Source organism: Suncus etruscus, chromosome 6 (genome assembly GCF_024139225.1).
Source record: "Suncus etruscus isolate mSunEtr1 chromosome 6, mSunEtr1.pri.cur, whole genome shotgun sequence".
Lineage (NCBI taxonomy): Eukaryota > Metazoa > Chordata > Mammalia > Eulipotyphla > Soricidae > Suncus > Suncus etruscus.
Genome location: NC_064853.1, coordinates 123,105,512 through 123,118,551, shown reverse-complemented (window position 1 = coordinate 123,118,551; position 13,040 = coordinate 123,105,512). Strand labels below are relative to the sequence as shown.

General features: G+C 45.2%; 1 protein-coding gene and 1 non-coding gene across 2 annotated transcripts in view; both read left to right on the top strand.

The window, feature by feature from the left end:
• The window catches only part of TENM2 (teneurin transmembrane protein 2), a 1,185,834-nt gene that overhangs the window by 1,128,138 nt on the left and 44,656 nt on the right, over positions 1 to 13,040 (top strand). Inside the window, exons 17-20 of the mRNA XM_049774568.1 lie at positions 5,796 to 5,915; positions 7,068 to 7,329; positions 8,618 to 8,885; positions 12,868 to 13,011. Of these exons, the coding sequence (XP_049630525.1) occupies positions 5,796 to 5,915; positions 7,068 to 7,329; positions 8,618 to 8,885; positions 12,868 to 13,011 (794 nt within the window). The remainder of the gene's footprint in view (positions 1 to 5,795; positions 5,916 to 7,067; positions 7,330 to 8,617; positions 8,886 to 12,867; positions 13,012 to 13,040) is intronic.
• LOC126013149 (U6 spliceosomal RNA) lies at positions 10,330 to 10,431 on the top strand. Its single transcript, XR_007497478.1, has one exon. It is a non-coding gene; the product is annotated as a U6 spliceosomal RNA (small nuclear RNA).

The following is a 13,040-nucleotide window of genomic DNA, read 5'->3' as shown; positions in this document are numbered from 1 at the left end:
CCCTCTTCTCTTTGGGTGGACCAGGACTGGGTCAGGATCTAAAACCTATCACAGGTACTAGCTGCTCTCCAGTCTCTACTATCTCTGCTCTTTGTTGGTTGCTTGTTAGTAGCTTCTCTTTCCCTTCTCAGGGATTCTAAGTCAAGCTTCCAATGGCACATGGAGGAGCTCATGACTCACCTTAAGAATAGTACATATACTGTCCTAATATTGAGAATGTATGAGGGAAATGTAGAGCCTGTTTAGGGTACAGGCGGGGGTTGGGGGGGGAGGAGGGAGATTTGGGACTTGGGTGATGGGAATGTTGCACTGGTGATGGGTGGTGTTCCTTTTATGACTGAAACCCAAACACAATCATGTATGTAATCAAGGTGTTTAAATAAAAAAAATTTATCATAAAAAAAAAAAAAAAGAATAGTACATATGGGCCCGGAGAAATAGCACAGTGGTGTTTGCCTTGCAAGCAGCCGATCCAGGACCAAAGGTGGTTGGTTCGAATCCCGGTGTCCCATATGGTCCCCCGTGCCTGCCAGGAGCTATTTCTGAGCAGACAGCCAGGAGTAACCCCTGAGCAATGCCCGGTGTGACCAAAAAAAAAAAACAACAAAAACAAAACAAAACAAAACAAAAAAGAATAGTACATATATCCTGAAGGTGGGGGAAAGGCAGAGAGATAATACAGAGGGTAGGGTGCTGCCTTGCATGAGGCTGAATCAGGTTCAGTCCCTAATATCTCCTGTAGTCCCCCAAGCCATTCAGGAGTGATTCATGAGTGCCGAGTCAGGAATAAGCCCTGAGCATTGCTGGGTATGCCCCCCCACAAAAATAAATATTTTATTTATTATTTATTTATTTATTATATTTATTATTATATGTTTATTATTATGATATTTATTAAAATATTCTTTAAATAAAGATATTCTTTAATATCACATTTAGAAATAAAAAGAGAACATCACATTAGGGATTGTGAGACAGAGAGATAGTGCAGTGGGTAGAGACTTTGTTTTGCGCACAGCTGACCAAGTTTGTTCCCTGACATTTCAGATGGTTCCCCCCTTCAGTACCTTCAAGGAGTGATTCATGAGTGCAGAGCCAAGAGTAACCCCCAAGCATTGTCAAGTGTGACCCCAAAACAAAAACCTAACGACAACAAAAGATTGTCAGATCTTGGGGCTATACAGTAGTGTAGTAGGCAGAATGCTTGTCTTACATGTAGCCAATACAGTTTTAAACCCTTGTACCCCTAGGGTCCTCTGAGCCCTGCCAGGAGTAATCCCTGAGCTCAGAGCCAGGACTAAGCCCTGAGCACTGCCGGATATGGCCCAGAAACAGAGTGGGCAGTGTTGGCATAAGGATGTTGCCTTTGTAAGAATTTCTTGAGCAGCTACACTGTAACAGAGACTTTCCACTGATCTTTTGTCATCCTTGCAGCCACCCTGTTGTTTGTCCCTACTGTTGCCCTGCTCTCTGGTAGAGTGCTCTGCGGGCCCGTACCCCTGCAAACCTCCCACTGCATATGGGAGCCTCCTCCCAAGCCTGCTTTGGGATGCAGCTACCTGCATGAGTCAGAGGTATGGGCAAGGATCTAGGCATCCATCCAAATTAAAAGCAGCTACATCCCTCAAAAATAGAACAAGGGAGAGAGCTAATGGGGAAACCTGTACCCCCAGACCTGCTTTCCTCTGAGTGCTCATTCTGATGGGAAGAAAGGGTGAGAGGCTTTCTGCACCTTTCTTGGTGGTCTGAAGCAGACTTCAGGAGATGGTTTTGGAGGGAGGGGCACCCCACTAGATCCTCCATCCCAGGGAGGCTCTGACAAGGGGGCTTGAAAGTGGTAGGTAGGGGCCGGAGAGATAGCATGGAGGTAAGGCGTTTGCCTTTCATGCAGGAGGTCATCGGTTCGAATCCCGGCGCCCCATATGGTCCCCTGTGCCTGCCAGGAGCAATTTCTGAGCCTGGAGCCAGGAATAACCCCTGAGCACTGCCAGGTGTGACCCAAAAACCAAAAAAAAAAAAAAAAAAGAAAGTGGTAGGTAATGGAGCAGGCACAAGAAGGCAGATAGTCCCACTTCCTGCCTCTCGACACAACCGCCATGGACCAGCCATACTATCTCCTCATTGTCTTGGAGTCATTATCAGTGAAATTGATGCAGTAACAGGAAGGAAAAGTCGCCTCTGCTACATCTGTTTTTGCCCTGTCACCACCCAACATGTCCAAGAGTTATTCAGGTTCATAAACTTTATTCTCATGGTTGGCAAAAATGGAGCTACATGAAAAGTGCATGGCAGTGTTTGGGTATGAGAAGCCCTCAGCAAAAGAGACCACAATCACTTAAAATATATGCATGATACATATTTTATATAATACACATTATATACAGTATATTTACTATAATTATACATAACATATATTTTAATATTCAGTACATCTTATAATATACATATATATTGCTATAATCCATGTAATAACTATATCTTATATTTTAAAATATTTATAAAATTTATTATGTATATTGGTATGTGCTTAACCTATTGCTTTGCACTATTTGATCCCATCTTATTGTTCCTAACCCAAGTCCCTCATTTCCCTGAGTGTCTTCTTTTCTTCCTCTTTCTTTCCCTGATCCTCACTCATTCTTACTCTCCTGCTGCCATAGTTGCCACTCCAACAGGCCTCATGAGAAAGAGCTGAGATGCAGGAGAGATGACTGTACCCTCCAGAATATATGGCTGAAAAGGGTCAAAGGAAGTTTTGGGGGAGAAAGCATATCTGTAGCTTTGCACAGAGTGATAAACCCTTTGCAAAAGCTGATCCCAGGCTTTTGGGCATGACAGCCTGGATTCCAAGTTCAGAAACACAGAACCAAGGCTGGATTTCCCGAGGCCTTCACTTGTCAGTGCAAGATTGTCTGAGCACAAATTCTAATGGCCAGAGGCAGAAGTAGAGAGATAAAATAACTTAATTCAAAACTCCTTGAGAAGGCAGTCCCCAAGATAATGGCATACAAAAATAACCAAACTGATGTGGCTCCACCACTATAATTTATAGAGCAGATCTCACTCTTCAGATAATGTGATAATCGTTGCACATCAATAATCATAAATAGAAATGACCCAATGCCTTCGCTGAGTCTTCCCAGCAAATCGACTGCTTGGCAAGAATCACGGGAAACCAGCCACAAGGAAGAATTAGAAAAATAGAGGGTAGCGCTCGTGGGGCAGCCATACGCCCGCCCAGCTCCTTTTATTCTTCTGGCACTTGGCATAGCTCATCTCTGCAATCACAGGAATGGTTTTGAAAGAAGGCCAGTTGTCTGAAACGATAGTGAGGTGGGAGAAATGAACCCCACAACAGGGCATTTCCCAATTCTGCCCCCTAATCTTACTGCATTTCAGGTAGCCAGTAACCCACACATTGCTGATTTCTTTTGGTTTGGTTTGGTTTGGTTTGGTTTGGTTTGGTTTGGTTTGGTTTGGTTTGGTTTGGATTGTTGGGGAGGTCACCCTTAGCAGTGCTCATGCTCTATGCAGTACATAGAGCTACATACTCAGGAATCATTCCTGACGAGGCTCAGGTATTCTAATGGGATGCCTTCTCCCCGTTGTCACCCCTGAACAGAATCTTTGAGAGCCTAAAAAAGTGTCTTCATCTGAGTGGAGAGAAGAAAACGGCACTGAACAAAAGAATTCTTTTCATAAACTAGTTTTCCTCTTTCCAAAGACTAGCATTGGGGGTGGAAACCAGCTAAAAATGGGATTCATTTGTTAGGCAGCCAGAAGCAATTAGAACTGTCAGAGAACCCTCCTGAGAGCATCAGAGGGGTGCAGGGAGCCTTGGGGGTGTTGCAAATAAGAAGAGAGGTGCTTGGAGAAAGTACCCCTCCAGATAGGGCCAGGCGGGGGTGGAAGGGGAGTAGTTTCACTGCAAATGAGGGAAGTTAGTGTCTTGCAGAAATAGAGTGGCCAGAGAGAGAGAGAGTACAGCAAAGAAGGTACTTGCCTTGGCCTATATGGGCTCAGTCCCCAATATCCGATATGGCCCCTCAATCACTAGCAGGAGTGAGCCCTGAGTAGAGTCAGGAGTGAGCCCTGAGCATTGGCCGGTATAGCCCAAAAACAAACAAGCAAAAAAGGCAGAAATGAAGCAGTGTTTAGCAAGATAGTTTCTGGCAAAGAAAGGATCCGCTTGTTTTCTTTTTTCTGGGTTTTTGTTGTTTTTTTTTGGTTTTGGTTTTGGTTTTTGGGTCACCCGGCAGTGCTCATGAGTTACTCCTGGCTCTGTGCTCAGAAGTCACTCCTGCCAGGCTCAGGAGACCATATGGGATGCCGGGATTCTTCTGCATGCAAGGCATACACTGTTCTTCTGCATGCAAAAAAAAAAAAAATAGAGGGTAACGCTCATGGGGCAGCCATACGCCCGCCCAGCTCCTTTTATTTCTCTGGCACTGGGTACCAGCTCTTCTCTGTAGTCACAGGCATGGTTTCAAAAGAAGACATGCAAAACCACTGTTCTTCTGCATGCAAGGCAAATGCCTTACCTCTATGCTATCTCTCCAGCTCCCCACTTGTTTTCTTAATCTAGACATCAGAGAAGTGGCCAAGAATAGAGACAACTGGGCACCTCTGGGCTTATAAAATTTCTTGGTGCCTGATGAACCCCCAGCTGCTGACTGAGTAAAGAGACAGGACTTCCCACTTACCCATTTTTCCAGAAGTGAGGTGGGGTATGTGCGTTCTCCCTAGCTTGAATTTGGTCAAGGCAGAGAGGCAGGGTATGGTCACAACAAAAACAACAAAAACAATAACAACAACAAAGACGTTACGGATTCTGACATATCTGGGCAATTCCTGCCTGCCAGGATCTAAGAAGAGGGAGCTATTCTCTGACCCTAAAAAAGACCCTGAATTCGGGGCCGGGCGGTGGCGCTCGAGGTAAGGTGCCTGCCTTACCTGCGCTAGCCTAGGAGACAGACCGCGGTTCGATCCCCCGGCGTCCCATATGGTCCCCCAAGCCAGGAGCGACTTCTGAGCGCATAGCCAGGAGTAACCCCTGAGCGTCACCGGGTGTGGCCCAAAAACCAAAAAAAAAAAAAAAAAAAAAAAAAAAAAAGACCCTGAATTCAAAGCCAGGCCTCTTCTTTCTGTTAAGATAACCATAACTAGATCTAAGCGTCATGGAGCTATTGGCAATCCAGAACCCTAGAGATGTCTGCGGAAGAGGAAAAAGAATCCTCAGCATATTCTCTTTTTCTCCACTGTGAGAACTTTTGCTCTTCAAGATCAACAGAAAATCGTGTGTGTGTGTGTGTGTGTGTGTGTGTGTGTGTGTGTGTGTGTGTGTGTGTGTTTGGGGGAGGGAGGGAGAGAGAGAGGGAGGGGGAGAGAGAAAAAGAGAGAGAGAGAGATGCACATCCAGTGTCTGTTTTCACCACTCCATTTTCTCTGAAAAAGGCAGCCCACAGCCTTCCTCCAAAGCCTGGTGGGAAACTGTCAGGAAAGGTGTGCGAGGAAAGTAGTCTGAGGCCCTGGCCCAGCAAAGGTCAAACAACGGCAAGAGATATCATGAGACCCAGGCCTCCTTGGCTCTGTCAGTGCCCTGGGGAGCTGCTGTAGTCCTGATCTCAACATCATCAGCTCAACTGCTCTGAAGCAGCAACAGTTGCCCACAGAGAGGGTTTGGGGGAGTCGAAACTTGATGCTGACAGTCGTGCTGTGTCTCCAATATGTGCAGGGATGGGGCAGGAGCCCTGCTTGCCCTATGTCCCTACCACCCCCATGTGTCTCTCCTCTAGCCTGGTTTCTCTCATCCGTGGCCAAGTGGTGACGGCAGATGGGACCCCTCTTGTGGGTGTGAATGTGTCTTTTGTCAAGTACCCCAAATACGGCTATACCATCACTCGGCAGGATGGCACGTGAGTAACATTGGGGACCAGGGGCCCTCATTCTGGTGGGGGCACTCCAGGGGGACTCCCCACCACCCACATGAGTATACTCAGAGAGATACCCTGCTTCAGGGCATGGTAGCAGAAGTGAAAAATGAGTAACCAAAGACCAAGGTAGAGGCAGTGACAGCCTTCTGCTTTGTCTCACGCTAAAAGTGCCTTTCTGTGTGTGTGTGTGTGTGTGTATGTGTGATGCACATGTGAGAGAGAGGCACATCCAGTGCTACGTAGATGTGTGTAGTGTTAAATTGTGTGTGCGATACATGTGTGTTGTGTATTATGTGTGTATGGTAGATATGCTTGATCTATATATGTGTGTTATGTATTGTGTGGTGTTACATACATGTGATATGTGTGTTGTATATATGTATGTTGAATATATAAGTGTCTGTTGTATATATATGTATATTGTATGTGCTGCATTCCTGTGTGAGACGTGCATGGTATATTTGTATGTGTGTGGCACTTATGTATAATTATGTGTGTGATTTGTATATATGTGTAGTATATTTTGTAGTAAATGTGTGTTATGAAGATGTATATATGATGTTATGTAGTATATGTTTATGATATGTGAGTGGTATGTATACATATGGTATATGTATAGTATATATATGTGGGTAGTTTGTCTCTGTAGTATGATGTGTGGTATATGTGAGGTTTATGCATGTTATGGTTGAGTTATGTATATGTGTATGGCTTGTGCATAGTGTATAAATGTGTGTAGCAAATATATTCTGGTATGTGTGAAGTATGTAGAAATATGCATGGGGGGTATCTCTGTAGATGTGGAGTGTATGTCGATATACGTGAATATCAGGAGTGGGGATGGACTCCAGAAAAGAGAAGGGAGGTCACTTATGGGACAGTTCCTGTTTTAAATCAGAGGCAGCTCAGAACTCTGGGCCTAGTATTTCCCCCCCCCATATGCTCTCACTGGGGCCTTTTATTAATAGCAGTTTCACTGTCCTTAGTACCATCTCACAGGTGGAGAAAGTGGGGTTTAGAGAGGGCATGCACCCTGCCTGTGGCCACACAATTCAAAAGCAGGAGCTACCCTTATGTAGCTACCTCTACGTCCACCTTCCCCTGAGCCAATATCTCCACCATTTCTTCTTCCAGGTTTGACCTCATTGCCAATGGGGGTGCCGCTCTGACCCTGCACTTTGAGCGCGCCCCATTCATGAGCCAAGAGCGCACAGTCTGGTTGCCTTGGAACAGCTTCTATGCCATGGACACACTGGTGATGAAGACGGAGGAGAATTCTATTCCCAGCTGTGACCTCAGTGGCTTCGTCCGACCGGACCCCATCATCATAGCATCCCCCCTGTCTACCTTCTTCAGCGCTGCACCTGCACAGAACCCCATCATTCCAGAGACCCAGGTAGGGAAAGTGGGAATCACTGCCCCCACATCCACCAGCTCACCTCTTCCCCCACATCATTCTCCTTGGCTGAGCAGAAAATACCAGAACATAATGTGAAGGGATGAACAGGACACGGCACCCCGGAGACAAAATTTTAAACCCAGGCCCGGAGAGATAGCACAGCGGTGTTTTCCTTGCAAGCAGCTGATCCAGGACCAAAGGTGGTTGGTTCAAATCCCGGTGTCCCATATGGTCCCCCGTGCCTGCCAGGAGCTATTTCTGAGCAGACAGCCAGGAGTAACCCCTGAGCACCGCCGGGTATGGTCCAAAAACCAAAAAAAAATTTTTTTTGAACCCTTTCAAGAACTTACAAATGTTTAAGCATTTTAATAAAATTAAGACAGGAACTAGAGAGACAATACAGCAGATAAAAGTATTTACTTGCATGTGGCTGGCCCCTAGATTTATCCCTGTCATCCCACAGGGTCCTCTAAGCCTTGCCAGAAGTGATCCCTGAGTGCAGAGCCAGGAATAAGTTCTGAGCACCACTGGATATGGCTTACCCTTCCCTAAAATGAAATGAAATAAAATAAATTAAAACAAATATGTGGGGGCCGGGCGGTGGCGCTAAAGGTAAGGTGCCTGCCTTGCCTGCGCTAGCCTTGGACGGACCTCGGTTGGATCCCCTGGTGTCCCATATGGTCCCCCAAGCCAGGAGCAACTTCTGAGCACATAGCCAGGAGTAACCCCTGAGCATTACCAGGTGTGGCCCAAAAACAAAAAAAAAAAAACAAAACAAAAAACAAATATGTGTACTTCCCCAGGGACCACATAGGTTGCTATTGTGTTCCTGTCACTTGCACCCACCCACAATCAGAAGTGGCACTCTAAGATCTACATGAGTGTTTGTTTCCACACAGGATGTTTTACATTAGAGAACCCCTTGCCTTCCACCACAATGAAGGCTTTGTACAGTGGCTTTGTATCTACTGTCTTCAGGGTGGAAGCTGTGCTAAGTGCCACCTCTCATGCCCACACACACAGCTAAGCCATGAAGCTGAGGGTGTCATTAACATCTCCTGCCCAGGCTTGGTTTGGAGAAAGAAAATGGACATTAATCATTATAAATTCAATTTTCAGCCCCTGGACACCTTTGTTCCAGAGGGCGGATAGCATCAAGTTGAGTTTATTTTATTTCTTTCCCCCACTTGTCTTGTTCTGATTTTAGCTTTGGAAAGTGGCTCTTCCAAGGTTTGGGGATTGGGGGTGCATTACAGCCTGCCTCATCATGAGTTTCCTCTCCCAGGTCCTGCATGAAGAAATTGAGCTCCCAGCTTCCACAGTGAAGCTTCGCTACCTGAGCTCACGGACAGCTGGCTATAAGTCACTGCTGAAGATCACCATGACACAGTCCACAGTCCCCCTGAACCTCATCAAAGTCCACCTAATGGTGGCCGTGGAGGGGCATCTCTTCCAGAAGTCCTTCCAGGCCTCACCCAACCTGGCCTATACCTTCATCTGGGACAAGACAGATGCCTACGGCCAACGGGTATATGGGCTCTCAGATGCTGTGGGTAAGTCTCTTTCCCCTTGCAAGGGGCAGGCAGCTCAGCAGAATTTGTGTCCCTCATGTACTAGGCCCCATCCAGTAACAAAGGTGCAGGAATTTCCAAGAAAGCTGCACATCCCTTCCCAGTGTTTATCTCAGCGTGTGAATCTAGCAGACTCTAATGAATGGAAGAGTGTAGACAATATTGGGTAATTTGGGCCCTTGCAGATTGCCAAGAAAGCATCCATGCAGTATTGCTTGCCTTGCTGATCAGATACAAAGAGCATGCTCCACCATTAAGGGTGAGAGAGATAGTACAAGATAGCCAGCCCCATTTTGATCTCTATCACCATTTGCATATCCCAAACACCGCAGGCATGATTCCTGAGTAGCACCACAGGGTATGAGCCCAAAACCAAAACTTGAAGAAGAAATGCAGTACACAAGTGTGTTGGTGTATTGGTGGCAGTGTGGGGACAATACTCTACTGCTGGCCAAAATCCTTCTCCTACAATGACTTGCTCACTTACGTACAGTTCAAAGAATGAAAAGTGAATTGTGCACTGAAGAAATAATGTTTAAGCAGACAAAGTGTTTATATTGCACACAATTGACCAGGGTTTAATTCCCAGCACCCCATGGGATCCCTGAGCACTATAGGAGTTATCCCTCACCACAAATCCAGAACTAAGCCCTGAATATTATAGAGTATGCACTAATGTTTTTTAAAAGGAAGACAAACAGGAAACTTCAGGGGTAGAGTCTCCTTGTATTTAGGCAAGGCTTTTCCTTTCCATGTCCCCCATACTTTGGTGGGCCTATGCAAACGATAAGTGCCACTCTAACACCGTTTTTACTGTGCTCCTTTGGCTCTAAACCTTAAAAAAAAAAGCCCACTTAAACTTTTGAGGTTAACTTAAACTAATATGCATGTGCATGGAAATGTAAAAAACTACTATGCCGGGGCTGGAGAGATAGCATGGAGGTAAAGCGTTTGCCTTTCATGCAAGAGGTCATCGGTTCGAATCCCAGCGTCCCATATGGTCCCCTGTGCCTGCCAGGAGCAATTTCTGAGCATGGAGCCAGGAGTAACCCCTGAGCACTGCCGGGTGTGACCCAAAAACCACAAAAAAAAAAAAAAAAAAAAAAACTACTATGCCTTCAAGTTTAAGGAGTTACATAAATTTTATGGCTTTAGATTGCTTTGTATACCACTAAGAAATGTTATAATGTACTATAATCTTGGGTCTTGAGGGACAAAGTAATTGTACATGGGTTCTGTTTTATTTTTGTTAATGTTCTTTGTAAGTTCAAAATTAAGGTGTCAGCAGGGGGATTTCTTCTGAGAACTCTGTTTTTTGGGTGATTGTCCTTCCACTGTAACTTTACCTTGTCCTCCTTCTTTGCATCATTGTTTAAAAATAAAAAAATTAAAAAATTAAAAAAGGAAGACAAAAAATATAAATGCTGTGCTCGCTTTGGCAGCACATATACTAGGAATGATACAGAGAAGATTAGCATGGCCCCTGCACAAGGATGATACGCAAATTCGTGAAGCATTCCATATTTAAATATATATATATATGTATAAATGCTTAGTGGGTTCAAAGGGCAGGGAGCATGTGGGATTCCAGGGATCAAACCTAGGTCTGTAATGCAAGGTAAGTGCCCTAACCACTGTACAATCAGTCATTCTTGTCATTGTGGATAAATACTATAGACTCATCTACAATTGAAGTTTTTTGGTTTGGTTTGGTTGGTTTGGGGCTCAGACTGGACAGTTATCAGATCTTACTTTTGGCTCTGCACTCAGGGTCACTCATAGAGGGGCTTGGAGGATGTATGGGTGCTAGTGATTGCACCCAGTTCTGCTGCAAGCAAAGTAAGTGCCCCATCCATTGTACTGCTGCTCTATAACAACCATAATAAACTCATTGGTGGAAATGTGTCTCATACATCCAAGATGGGAGATTTCACTAATTGTCTGAGCTTTCTCCCACTGAGATTTTTTTCAAAGCTGTCTTCCAAAATCCTCTCTGAAGGGCCCTTGCAGTCTCTGATTCTTCCATGCTCCCAGGTGATGAAGTGACTTCGTCTCATCTTGTTTATTTCTTCCTTGAGCTGTTTCTCACAAGCAGCCTCAATCCCTTTTAATGAGAAATAATATTTCAAGGCCAGAAGCCAGGTGTTCTCTCTGGTCCTCTGTGCTCCCAGCTTGGTCATTGTTTCTTGGACTCTTCAGAAGACAAGCTAAGAAAATAGATGATGTTTGATTTGATTTGGCTTAAGATAAAATGCATCTTCTCTTCCCAGCCATACTTCTATAGCTGAGGATTGCAGAAAATTGTGGAGTATCCCCAAAGGTGATATGCATAGTTAAGGACATAATGTCATAGGAATAGTAATAATAGCAAGACTTGGAATTTTAAAGCAATGCTCCTAATTAAAAATGCATGACACCCCAGTCTTTTGTCATACATCTCTGAGACTAGGAAGTTTTTACCTGGTCCCCATTTTACACCTGAGAATAAGGTACCTGAAGGAAAATGGAGCTGCTGCAGGCCAAAGCTATACCCACAGCCCCACACTTGCCCCTGTGGATACAAGCAAAATATTTTGCAAATAATTTTTGAATTCTGCCCCAAGCTGAGTGGCAGTTGGTTCTCCACTGCTTTCCTTGCCTCTGGTTCCTCAGCATCCAAGCAAACTTACCAAGTACACAAACTTTACCAAGCTCTAAGCATTCTCCTCAATGAGCCACAACACTCTCATGAGCCTATCTCCTTGTGGGTGAGAATAAATACCTGAGAATTGTAATCCTGCATGCATTGGGCCTCAGGCTGAGAAAGCATGTCCATCCTTCTGAAAGAACAGTGAGGAACAGCCAGGTCCATTCTGACCCTAGAAAGGGTCTGGGGTTTGGGTCTAGAAAGGGTTTGTTTGCTGTTGAATTGGTATTTTTTGTTGGGTTTTGTTTGGCTTGATTTGGTTTGGTTTGGTTTGGGGATCACATCTGGAAATGCTCAGGGATGATTTTTGGCTCTGCACTCAGAAATCACTCCTGGCAGGCTCGAGGGACCAAATGGGATGCTGGAGATTGAACCCAGAACAGCCAATTGCAAGGCAAAAGCCCTACCTGCTGTGCCATTGCTCCGGTTTCTAGAAAGGTTATTTTATCCTCCCCACCCCTAACCCCCAACCCCTGCAGGATTTTCTGGTGCAGGAGGACTTGTCCATGGTAGGAATCTTACCACTGATTGCAGGGGAGTGCAGTTAGGACAGAGAAGAAACCACTATGATGATTATAGTTAGGAATGATCCCTTTGGACAAGAACTGAGTGCTCAAAGGAGGTAATGTGGTACTCATGATACCCCTTCAGTAACCATATTGTAAAACACAGTGTTGAAAAGGGAAAAAAGGAATAAACACACACACAGAGAAAGAGAGAGTGGGGGGGGGCAGAGAGATACCATGGAGGTAGAGTATTTGCCTTGCATGCAGAAAGATGGTGGTTTGAATCCCGGCATCCCATATGGTTCCCTGAGCCTGCCAGGAGCGATTTCTGAGCATGGATCCAGGAGTGATCCCTGAGTGCTGCCGTGTGTGAGCCAAAAACCAAGAGAGAGAGAGAGAGAGTTCTTCTAAAAAGGAGAGGTCTGGGGTGGAGTGAGGGAAACTGGGGACAATAGTAACAGGAAATGTGTACTTGTGTAGGGATCAGTGTTGTTATATAACTGAAGCTCAATCATGAACAACTTTGTAACTGTATCTCACAGTGATTCAAAGTAAATTCAAAAAAAAGAATATTCTGGGGCACAGAAAATGCTATGTCAAGTTTACAAGCTGGATTTCCTTTACCATGTATCTTCATTTTCTATTGTGAAGAAGGAAAGAAAAAATGCAGTCCACCACTACCTCTTGCAGGAGTGGAGTCTGGATTGTCTCAAACTTCTCATTCTTTCTGGAAAACTCTGGAGTGATTTGGGGAACTCTCTGTGTCCCACAGTGTCCGTTGGCTTCGAGTATGAGACGTGTCCCAGCCTGATTCTTTGGGAGAAAAGGACTGCCCTCCTGCAAGGCTTCGAGCTGGACCCTTCCAACCTTGGTGGCTGGTCCCTGGACAAGCATCACATCCTCAATATCAAAAGTGGTAAGTGATGGGGCCAGAGTGATAGTACA